Here is a 12,605-nt window from a genome sequence, read left to right on the forward strand (position 1 = left end):
CGAAAATTGTGCCTAAACTTAACAAACAAATCCAGCATTTTGCAAACAAACGCAACCTTTTTTGCAAAAGAAACTAAACTCTGAAACAAACAGAAAGCGTTTTACAAATACATAATGCAATTCGAGAGAAAATGCAAAGGTGTAACATATAAATGTACTGTGTTTAAGTCTCACCTTTTTATGAGATTCTCTCAGCTTGATTTTCTCACAAATGTGACGTCCAGATTTTCTCACAAATGTGATCGTGCAGATTTTCTCACAAATGTGATCGTGCAGATTTTCTCACAAATGTGATCGTGCAGATTTTCTCACAAATGCATGTGCAACAGCAGGTGGTGCTATTGGGAATTAGTTTCTATAGGAAGAAGCCATGAACATTACCTTGCGTTCCGCCAGTGCCAGAAACTGAATTAATGTAATTTCATTCATCAAGTTTCATTCAGTTAATCTCATGAAATTTATTGAAACTGTTAATAATAATCAGTTGCTGTTCTTAATAATAAATAATGAATTATGCATTGGTTTTAATATACAAATAAAATACAACAAACTGGATGCATTTGCAATGTTGTCACCCCTTCCACCCCATCTCATTCTCTCGTTCTTGTTTCCCAACTGTTTACGTTCACAAAAAAAACTACTTTTTCAAAGATACTTTCTTATAAGGGAATTTTGACATAATTTTGTGTTTATATCAGGGCTTGCTCTAGGCATGGGCAGGGGTGGGCTGAATCCCCCTAAACATCTGTCTTGCCCACCCAATGAGAATCAAAAAATATCACCAAAAATTGTTGTATTTTCTATTGGCTGAAAGCAACGTCACTCTTCACTTCACTGCTCTGGCTTTAGTTTGTAACAGAGAAGAATGCTACATGCTACAGGTGGAAGCAAAATACTGTGCAAAGGAATTTTAGACGCACTGCACATATGTAAAATTAAGCATGTCAAATTAATTGTGCAGTAAAATCAGATTCATTTCTTCGTTTTTGCGGTCTTATTTTGTGCTGTTAACAAACAGCTATTATTTGCTGGCAATATATAGGCTAGATTTTAACCTATTTACTTTCAGTAATGACTGAAAGCTCCATCTTCCGAAGCTCCCGCTTCAGAAATAAATCTGTTTCTCTCCATCTCAAACACCCCAATTCACGCTGCAGGTGGTAGCGAAAAAATGTGCAAAATAGTTCAGTTTAGGCGCGATGCGCGCTCACGATACCACACGATGTAAAGTTCATTGTGCAGTGTAATCAGATTAATTCATTCAATTCATTAAAAGAAATTAAACAGAAATCAGTGATCGTTCAGTGAATGGGGAATGTTCTTAGCCCACTTTATTTTGTAGACTTCTATTTATGTCCAGTTTACATAACCGCTTTATTTAAGGTGTAAAACATCAATGAAATGTTGTCTGTTTTTTATATTTATATAAAAATAAATCATTTAAATCCTGCATGTATTGCAGTCATATACTGCAGTGTTTGTTGAATTCCAACAAAAGCAAACCTCAAGAGTGACTGAGCACGACAACAAACTAATTTAAAAAAAAATCTGGGTTATTTCATAAAACATTTTTTTACGTTTTCTAACGTTTCCTTAGTTTTGTGTTGCTTAAAACTAAATATGAACTTGTTTTTGCTGTGTTTCTGTTTTAAAAATGCAGATCATCTTTTCTGTTTTCACCTGCTTTCACCAGTTCATTTTCTCCAAATAAATAAAAATAAATTATATGAAATTTGGGAGAAATGTTGTCAAAAGTTAACAGAAATAAACAAAAATGATCATTTTACCAAATCACATTCTTATCAGAAAAAGAGGAAAATACTTTTTAAATGGACTCTTAATTTTGTCTGCAGCTATACTGTCTGTGTGTTTGGGGTATATCCCCACCCAGGATATCTGCTAGTCCACACTTCTGCACCTGGCAGGAACCGGGCCTGATTTATATTTATTTTAGTGCTGTCAATCGATTAAAAAAATTAATCGGATTAATCACACATTTTTTCTGTGATTAATCACGATTAATCGCACATAACAATTATATTTTAAAATATACTTTTACATTTGAATAATTTCACATTTAATCTTCAAATTGATGTAGAAACAACATATTTCTTTAACAGCATCATTTTATGAAAGCTAATATTTTGATATTAGTATTGTAACTGATGTCTCTATTAAATTGATTATTTTAACATGAATTATAGCCATTCAACAGTATAACTGAGAACTCATGTAGGAAATATACAGAAATTGAAGGACACTTTACAGTCTTTAATGCTAAATTATAAATTAAATGCAGAAGAATTCTCATTAAAGCTACAAAATCACATTGATTTATTTTATTTTGTTCTTTGATTAACATTAGTGACAGGAGTCACAGCAGCACGTTTAAGAGCGCGGCCCTTTTAAGAGCTGTCTCAGTACGCAGATCTGACCGTCACCACACTCCCATTTTCACAACTCTTTGCATTCATTTAAGATTTTATTTTACACTTTGAAGTCTGTGCTTAAGAAAATGCTAGACAAAACGGGCTTTCTGACATAATCTTGTGTGGTTTTATCTATTCAAGCACGAAAGAGAACTTAACATGGATGCGCTGTCTGACAGAGATTCACCGACGCAGCCTTTAGCCCGTGACTGTATACACCAGACTGGACCTCGCGTTGCGTTTTGCCGCGTCCCACAGTTTAGAAGCTGTCTATCTTCATTGAACGAGTTGAAGCAACTGTTTCAAATCGCGCTTAAGTGGTTTAAAAGCCTGTACACGAATAAGAGCATGATTACATAATGTGACGCTATACAAAGGATGTCAAAACAAACGGATGCTGCGTTAATTGCGATAAATATTTTCTCACGCGTTAATTTGAAAAAATTAATCGCATGCGTTAACGCGTTAACGTTGACAGCCCTCATTTATTTATATTTTTATATGTCAATTTTTTAGTAAGATTTCAGTATAGTATTTTGCGCTATTTCTGAGATGCGACTCGGTTTTTAGTGATTTTTCTGCATGAAAGTTGCACTGATACATATGTTTGACTTTTATACATAACAACTCATAGATAAAAAGTATTTAACATTATGTCTGAACACTATGGCATTAAAGTAGAGAGCTTTCTAGGCTATAAAAGATGGAAAAGCAAATAAATCGTCGTGGCAGTTGTTTCAGTCAGTCGTCGGCTTTGTTTGGTTGCCATTAGCCTATTTAGGTTTAAAATGAATGCTGCTATTTTTTTGGCTATTTGGGCAATTTTTGCCATAAAATAAACCAGCACAAAAAACAGTAATATAAATCTAAGTCAAACAATTGAACTATCTGCTGTTTTGGGAGAAGTTGCATAACTGAGAAAATCTGTACTATCACATTTGTGAGAAAATCTGGACGATCACATTTGTGAGAAAATCTGGACGTCACATTTGTGAGAAAATCAAGCTGAGAGAATCTCATAAAAAGGTGAGACTTAAACACAGTACATTTATATGTTACACCTTTGCATTTTCTCTCGAATTGCATTATGTATTTGTAAAACGCTTTTGATATAAAAGTTTGTTTCAGAGTTTAGTTTCTTTTGCAAAAAAGGTTGCGTTTGTTTGCAAAACGCTGGATTTGTTTGTTAAGTTTAGGCACAATTTTCGCTCCATAGTCTAGTCCCTCACGTGCATCCAGCCTCATTCATTTACATTGTGCCAGAAACAATGCAGGAAAACTTTTTCAAAAGCTGGCGAGTAAATAAAGACAGAATTTGATTTTTGGGGCGACTAACAGCTCGGAAGGTTTGTGTCACGCAGTAAACCCGAGACTTGAAAGAACGTACAGAAACTCTGAATGCCGATATTGAGATGCGACCACACACACAGATTTTCTGTCCAAACTCCACCCGTCATGCGGCAAACGTGTTTCTCGTTCCTCTCCTCCGAGTGGAGTCATCAGTCGCGTCTGTGTTCTTTGCCTTTGTGTTCGTATTTCACCTGTGCCGCGCGGGGCTGTGGCAGTCAAGGGAATATCTGAAGCGCTGCAGGTAATTGGCTGAGGACGGCTGCCTGCTCACAGAGACATGAGACCTGCGAGGTAATAAAGACGCCCGGCGGGAGACGAGGACACCAGCACCGGAGCGATGCTGTCTTACACGGCTCATTTCAGTCCTGCCTTTGCGTTTGTCCTCTGTGTACCTGTGCTCAAATCAAACCGCTTTCATCAAACATGCCTAATGTTGGCTTTCTGCTTTCTCTGATCATTTTTTCAGTTTTGTTTCTCTGGAGGGGGTGATTAAAGCAATTTCAGATGATTGTGTTTGTTTATGATTAAAAGCTTTGAAACTCTGAATTCAATTCAGAAATAGACTCAAAAAATTCAACCAACAGCAGCTCTTACAGGAACAGTTCAGCCCGAAATGAATCGGACGTTATATGAAAGTGATGTTTTACGTTTTCTTAAGCTTTGACTCAAATGTAGATTGAATCCACAATAACTCTATGATAGCTGTAGAATGAACTTTACAAACGGTGGTGTTTTTATTAGTAGTTGTAAATGTAAAAGAATAATGGAGTGATACAAAAGACCTACATTATTTTTCCAGCTGATGAATGATAAAATATTGACAGCTAATCAAAAACCATCAGAATGTAAAGGACGTAAGCTTACTAAACACTAAAGGTTAGTAACAATGTACATTTTAAGAGTTTATTTCCAAAAAGAGATAACTCAGTTTTAAAAAAAAATCAAAAATCATGTTTTTTTTTACTGTGCATTCCAATTAATATCAATCAAACTGCTGTTGGTTTGTTTGGATTTAAGCCATAATAACCCCCAAAATACAGCTAACTAACGCAATAAAAACATGATAACCTAATAAAAAACATGATGATTGAAAAATTTTAAAAAGGGAGTTATCTCATTTTGGAAACAAACTCTTCATTTTATTGTTTGCAACTCATTTACTTCCAAAACTATCACAATGTATCACAACTGTAATTGAAATATTTTTCTAATCGTTGTTATGTCACAAATGCTGTTATTATGAAAATTGATTTTCATAAAATATCTTTTTAAGCAGGGCTACGTTTGAATTGTTTTGTTTGTTCTATCTGTACGCAGGATTTTGGAGCGCTATGTGCAGGATCAGATCCCAGGTGCCAAAGTGGTTGTGGAGTCTATTGGACCTCGTCGTTTTGGGGAGGGTAATGAACAGGAAGATTACTCTAAATCTGACCTGATGCTTTATGCAATCGACCCTCTGACTAACAGAGCCATCTCAAGACAAGAGCTCTTCAAGTGAGTTTCTCTTATCAAACATCTCCTCTCTTAACCTCTGACCTTTCAGTCAAACCCTAAACGGAGCTGTCGTGACTGAATATCAAAAGGATATCACAAGCAGCCAGATGTATCCAGGAAACACAGTACAAGTGTTGCCCCAGTTAAACCAGTTACTCCTATAAAACTATCTTCTACACTTTTTAAAGTCACCGTGAACCGGAAGTTGCGATTGTTTTTACTTCCATATTTTGACGCATTTTCGAGTGCAATGGAATTTCCTATGAGAAAAATAGTGGGTGTGGCTTTCATCTTTCTATGCGATTTGAGAAAAACAGCCGTTGCATTGTGAAATGGAACTGGCAGCAGACTGACAGTTGAAGGGGAGGAGTTAAGGGATGCTCTGCCCAAGCCGTCTAACATACGTCATTTAAGATGGATAGTCACTACAGGGCAGAAGTGCATTTTCAGATTTTAACTAAAGATTATGAGGGCACACAAATTTTAAAAAGAGATTGACCCACATTGATAAACTATTTACAATAAACGCTGCAATATTTCATGAAAAAATAGGCATTGTAATTTTTTATTTCACTGGGACTTTAAGGCAAAAAATTTAAAACAATGAAATTTTGTATCTTAAAACATAACATGGAAATATGTAATATAATACACCATAATATAATATGATACTTATTAAAGCAATTAAATCCAGTCAACACAGAACACCAAATGATGTGTTCACACATGACTCATCCTATCAGAATAATCAGTGACTTCTGATCCTGTATATCAGCATAACAGTGATGAATTTATGAACTACTTCACAAATAAAATCCAAGATATTATAGAAAAAAATTATAACAATGCAATCAGAAGTGAAACCCGCTGAACAAACTAACTACAGCGCCCTTAAGGAGAAAATGCAATTATTTTATACCGTAGATCACGATGAGCTGTCTAAAATCATTAGATCATCTAAATCAACAACATGCATACTAGACCCTATACCTACAAATCTACTGAAAGAGATGCTCCCAGAAATTATAGATCCTCTTCTTAGTATTATTAACTCATCTCTGACATTAGGACATGCCACATAAGGTGGCTGTTTTAAGGCCCCTTGTCAAAAAACCCCAACTCGACCCTAGAGAACTAGGGAACTACAGGCCTATATCGAATCTACCTTTCATATCTAAAGTTCTGGAAAAAGTAGTTTCAACTCAATTATGCTCCTTCCTCCAAAGCAATGACATCAATGAAGAATTCCAGTCTGAATTTAGAGCATGTCACAGTACAGAGACTGCTTTGATCAGAGTTACAAATGATCTGCTATTCGCGTCTGACCAAGGTTGTATCTCGTTATTGGTGCTGCTAGACCTTAGTGCTGCATTCGACACCATTGACCACAGCACACTCCTACATAGACTCGAAAATTACGTCGGCATTAAAGGAATAGCTTTGAAATGGTTTAAATCTTATTTATCCAACCGTTTTCAATTTGTAGCAATAAACAATGAGGTGTCACGCAAATCGCAAGTCCAGTACAGTGTACCACAGGGCTCAGTCTTAGGGCCTCTGCTCTTTGCATTATATATGCAGATATAATAAAGCGACACGGAGTTAGCTTTCACTGTTATGCTGATGATACTCAACTTTATATTTCCTCGAAGCCTCATGAAACACAGCAGTTCCATCGAATAATGGAATGCATAGACGATATAAAAAACTGGATGAGTAACAACTTTTTATTACTGAACTCGGACAAAACAGAAGTGTTACTTATTGGACCGAAAACCACCATACGTAACAACCAAGAATACTGCTCAACTATTGACGGATGTTCTATAAAACCCTCATCATCAGCTAAGAATCTTGGCGTTCTATTCGAAAGTAATCTGTCATTTGAGAGCCACGTCACCAACACCTGTAAAATTACGTTTTTCCATCTTAAGAATATATCTAAACTACGTCATATTCTGTCAATGTCAGATGCAGAGAAGTTAATTCATGCATTCATGACATCAAGACTAGATTACTGTAATGCTCTGTTAGGTGGTTGCCCTGCAGACTTACAGTTTTTTTCAACTGCTTACACACATTTTCAAAAAGATGCCTCTTTTTTTCAAAACTTTACACACAAATCCAAGAATTGCACACACAAAATGCAAAATGCCTCACATCTCTTTCAAAATGAAGCACTACATTACAAATATCACAAACACATTTCAAAAGCAAACATTTGTCTTCTGTTGCAAACACTTTTACCGTAATGTTATATTTTGGGATATATCATGTACACACAGTTATTCAAAACCTAAAGCTCTTCTTTCATGAGCTCCTTTGTACATTTCTGTACAAGATTGAAAGAAATTGGCAGAGAGATGTTTCAAATTCACTGTAAAAACAAAAGCCAAACTTTTTATTTCTTGTGTTTATTTATGTTTTTGCTGGTTGTGAATACAGTATTACTGTACACGGTATGAAAAAAAAATTCTGGAGGACACAATGTATTGTTGAGGGACTCACAGCATTTATGTTCGCAAAAATTGTGGCATCATTACAGTAAGCATATGGTTGCGTATATTTCACGAATTCTAAAAGCATTATTGGCCAAAACCAAATTCACGATAACCGTCTCTTGCTCTTCAGTGAACATGAAACCTTCGCCTTTCCACTCTGTAGAAGATTCAGGAACAGTGTGAATGTGTGCCATAAACTGTAACATAATATACTATTTTATACAATATGGTCAGAATGTCTTCTTACAGTCGGCTGTACTGCTGTACAGTGTGATACCTCACCAGACTGTGACCAATGCAGTGCACCGTAGTAAATGAATGCAAGGGTACTACTGTAAAATACTGTATATGTATTACAGTATAGCCTACTGTTTGTGTACATTAGATCATGTGTACATAACAGTAGATTGTTACATACCTGTTCTCATTTCTAAAGGTTCGAATTATACCTGCCATTGTAAATCGACTCAAATTGGGCTGGACTCTCTGTACAGCCTCTCTTGTTGTTACAGTAAACCGTGGTTTATCACATGATCAATGACTGTAGCCCTGATCTCATTCGAGACCACACTTCTTGTTCCTCGTCCTCCTCTTCTTCCGACTCGTCCTCTAATTCAAACTCTGCCTCGTCCTCTGGCTCTCCCTCCAACTCCCCTTACTCTGTCTACATTGTTTGCATCCATTGTTCAAAACCTATAACTTGACCCTTGGCCTATTTAAAGGCCTCTTCTAAAGTCATGATTGGTTGGTGTTAAGTAAAGCAATGTGTGTTTGCACATGTGAGGAGTTAGTGTGAGGCACTGATGAATTAGTGTGGCATTTTGATTGGTTGTGTTTGAAAAAGGAAATCAATATACTTCCTGTAAGATTTTTGTGTGTTACAAAGAAAATTGTGTGTTGTATTTTGCAAAAAGTGTTTTATGAAACTGAAAACAGAGTCAAAAATCAAGAATTAGTGTATGGTTTTGCCAATTTGGTGTGTGGTTCTGGTGTTTAAGTGTCAGGTTTCAGAAATTATGTGACAAGTAAACATTTTGTGTGTAAGCAGTTGAAAAAAACTGTAATACAAAAACTCCAACTGGTCCAAAACGTGGCAGCTCGAGTTCTTACACGTACAAAAAAGTATGAACATATTAGCCCGGTTCTGTCAACCTTGCACTGGTTACCTATAAAGCATCGCGTTAACTTTAAAATCGTGGTTATTACCTATAAAGCCCTACATGGTTTAGCTCCTCAGTACTTGAGTGAACTCCTCTTGTATTACAGTCCTTCACGTGCATTACGCTCTCAGGCATCCTGTCAGTTGGTAATACCTAGAATTTCAAAATCAAGTGCAGGTGGTAGATCCTTCTCCTATCTTGTGCCTAAACTTTGGAATAGTCTTCCCTGCACTGTCCGGGAGGCAGACACACTCTGTCAGTTTAAATCTAGACTAAAGACGCATCTTTTTAATCTTGCATACACTACACTTCCATAATATAAATCCTCTGAGGGTTTAGGCTGCATTAGTTAGATCAACCGGAACCAAAAACACAACTGATGTAGTTGTTGCATCAAAGAGTGCAGAGCAGTACTCTACTCTCAGCCAGTCTTGTCTCATTGTTCCAAGGTTACCACAGCGAGCAGGATGCAGTTCATGACCAGACCTGATGGTAGAGTGGAGAATGGAAAGCGGCGACCTGACAAGATCTGAAATGTTAGAGCTGGATAAAGAAGGACGCGGTCACTTGACACGTCTTAACCACAAAATTTAAAATGCTATTAGATTATTAATGATAATCTTAAAACTATCATTTACCTTATTAGTAAGTTTATTTTTATTTAGCCTTGTTGAGCAAGCACTGTCGAGATTGTGCAGAGGCAGCAGCTTTTGCCAGAGGGGAACTGGAATCCCCTGGTTGGGCCTGGGTTCTCCTGAGGGTTTTTTTCTCGATTAGAGTTTTGGGTTCCTCGCCACCGTTTGCATACTGTTTTTTGCACTCTTTGCCTGGCCGGGGGGGCTGCTTTAGAATTAGAATTTTAAAGTTTTACTTAATTAATATTGCATATAGGAATTTTTAGTCTGTTATATTTGACCTGTGCTTCTCTCTCCTTTATCTTAAATGTATGCTCTCACTGTGCGTGCATGTCTGTGTGCGCGTGTGGTTGTGTGTGTGCATACGTGTGCGTCCGTGTGTCTGCGCGTCCGTGTGTGTGTGTGTGCGCGTGTGTGTGTGTCTATGTCTATGTGTGTTAGTACGTGTGCATATTGTGTGTGTGGAGTGTTTTGTAAGTGGGTATGTCTGTCTTCTGTGTTTTCACCTTTTTCTTGTTTTTACAGGTACAACTTTAATTGTTTTGCTTATAGTCAATATGTCTCATGTACAGCTGCTTTGTAACAATGAAAATTGAAAAAAGCGCTATATAAATATAGTTGTGTAGAGTTGAGTTGAGTTGAGATTGTTCAGATACATGTGGTTTTATTGCCTTTTTAAAAACCCCTCATTGAAAAATTCCATGAAATAAAGGAACTTTCCTTATCCATCAGACTGCATGATTCTGAAGCTTATATGGGGAAAACCATGAATTGTAACCGTTCATTTGTAATGCAAGCAACATTAAGAAGGTCTCCCTCTGGTTTTTTAGCTATGAGCACTGCAGATGGCAGATGGAAATTGTATAGTATAACTGCCAAAGAAAGTATAGCTAGCAGTTATAACACGTGCCATTAGATGCGGGAGGCTAGGAACCATCTCACAAGACACATTATAAAACTTTATCATCAAAGTTCATAAATATCATTGCCCAACGTTGATAGTGCAATAGTGCAATCAGGAAAGTGACCGCTTGATAAAGTAGAGCCTCTAACCACACAATACTCACTTCATGATAAAGTGAAATACAGCAAGACATGACAAAAACACGGCCAAGCAGAACAGAATTAATGTTTTCAATATATTATGAACGTGTAGATCACAACTCTCTAGTCTAGGCCAAACACGTGCTTATGGGTGTGGATTCTGCAGGTTTTTGGACGGGAAGTTGCTAGACATCAATAAGGAGTTCCAGCCCTATTTGGGTCGCGGAGGACGCATTCTGGAGATCCGCACGCCGGATGTGGTGGAGAGCGTGAAGAAAGCCGTTCAGTCTGTTGGATACACTGAAGGAGCTTTGCTGGCCCTGGCCGTCATCATCATCATGTGCTGTATTCCTGCCATCCTCATCGTCATCATCACCTACAGACAGTGAGTGTGTCCATCTTACACGTCACCTCAACATCTGATCATCAAACTTTCTGTTAATGGAACCAAGGCCATTTTGGGACACCGATTTCAACCCACAGTAACAATGACTAAGTTTGCATGCACCCTCATAATGCGATTATAATAGGATTTTGGCAATTCTGCGATTACACTTTACCTCATGTAAACGCAATCATTCGATTTAAATAATGTGATTAAGACTCTGTCTACACTAGTGCATTTTCATTTGAAAACAGAGTTTTCGTGTTAGTTCGGGTAACACAAGACTATAAAGCTGCAAAGGCGAAACTAAAACTTAACTCACGCTCCGCTACCAAACAATTAAATATTCTGTCTCCTAAAATGCAACCTAAAGTATGAACTGACATCAATGGCATCAAACAGGAGAGCAGCCGAAACAACTGCGTCACTTGATGAAAAACACGTCATCGTTTTTAAACCCCTCCGTTTTCCTTATCCACACTACAATGCGAAACCGGCGTTTTCAAATGTTTCCACTTTCGAGTGCGTTTTTCGAAAAGCTCCATTTTCATTGACAAAAACGCTGTCTCAGTGTGGACGAAAGGCCAAAACGGAGCGAATTTTTTTAAAACTAAAACGCATTAGTGTGGACAGGGTCTAAGCTCACAATCGAAGTAACATACAGTATGTGGTGTACGCCGGTTTTAATCGCAATATGAAGGCATGTAAACACATTAATGATTGGTCAGATGGTCTAGTCTGCTGTAATTGGTCTACCGCGTGCAGTGTCGCAAATGGAACGTAAGCGGGCATTTCACAGAGTGATGCAAATCCGACCTGGAACTGAAATTCGAACGACAGATGACTCGTTCGCGTGATTCAGAATCGACTTATTTTTTCTCAAGCCAATAACTTTGTTATACGTTCACTTTCGGCTTTACAACTTGGCAGACTGCTTACATTCACACACAGCAACATTACACACTGCATCAAATGTCATTTTAAGGACATTGTAATAGTACTCTTTTACTCTTTAAACTATAGTATTTGTAGTATAACTAAAGGAACCACACATTTACCATTGCCTCACTATAGTGACCATAGTTTAACAATGATATTAGAAGTAAAGCTATGGTTCATTTTCATAAGCGTTGTTGTTTGGGGCTGTTTGATGTTGTGAAGTAGGTGCCCGATTTACAAGGCAAAATTTCTGCGGCTGATTTACTAACCACGCGCGCATTAAAAAACCAAGGCGCAATATCTCGGTCCCATAATGACCAACACAATCTTCTAAGAGTAGCGCAAATTAGAGCAGGGTTTAGGACGTGCTTTTTTGGGCGTTAAATAAAGCCGAAAATACCAGTAAAATGATAAGAGCAATCCTTAGTAAATCGCGTTGCGTGATTTGTTTAAATACTCTCCTCCCATAATGTTTGCGTCTGAAGAGAAAACTACAAATGCATATGCAATAAGGTCAGTCGCAGAAACAGCTGTCCATGCCTTTTCAGCACTAAATTTAACTGCGTGTCTTTAGTAAATCCCCACATTAGTTTTTTACGCCAAAAGAGGCGTTTGCGCTGCCGCAAGATTTTGGCAAATCTGGTCCTAAGTCGTGTTTTTCCTGTTGT

The 12,605-nt window shown here is 37.4% G+C and overlaps 1 protein-coding gene across 1 annotated transcript in view; it reads left to right on the top strand.

Moving 5' to 3' along the window:
• pcdh15b (protocadherin-related 15b) overlaps nucleotides 1-12,605 on the top strand; it is a 285,327-nt gene that overhangs the window by 252,588 nt on the left and 20,134 nt on the right. Inside the window, exons 30-31 of the mRNA XM_057358597.1 lie at nucleotides 5,097-5,273; nucleotides 10,780-10,998. Coding sequence (XP_057214580.1) covers nucleotides 5,097-5,273; nucleotides 10,780-10,998 — 396 coding nt within the window. The remainder of the gene's footprint in view (nucleotides 1-5,096; nucleotides 5,274-10,779; nucleotides 10,999-12,605) is intronic.

The sequence above is a fragment of the Triplophysa rosa genome, linkage group LG18 (assembly GCF_024868665.1).
Source record: "Triplophysa rosa linkage group LG18, Trosa_1v2, whole genome shotgun sequence".
Taxonomy (NCBI): domain Eukaryota; kingdom Metazoa; phylum Chordata; class Actinopteri; order Cypriniformes; family Nemacheilidae; genus Triplophysa; species Triplophysa rosa.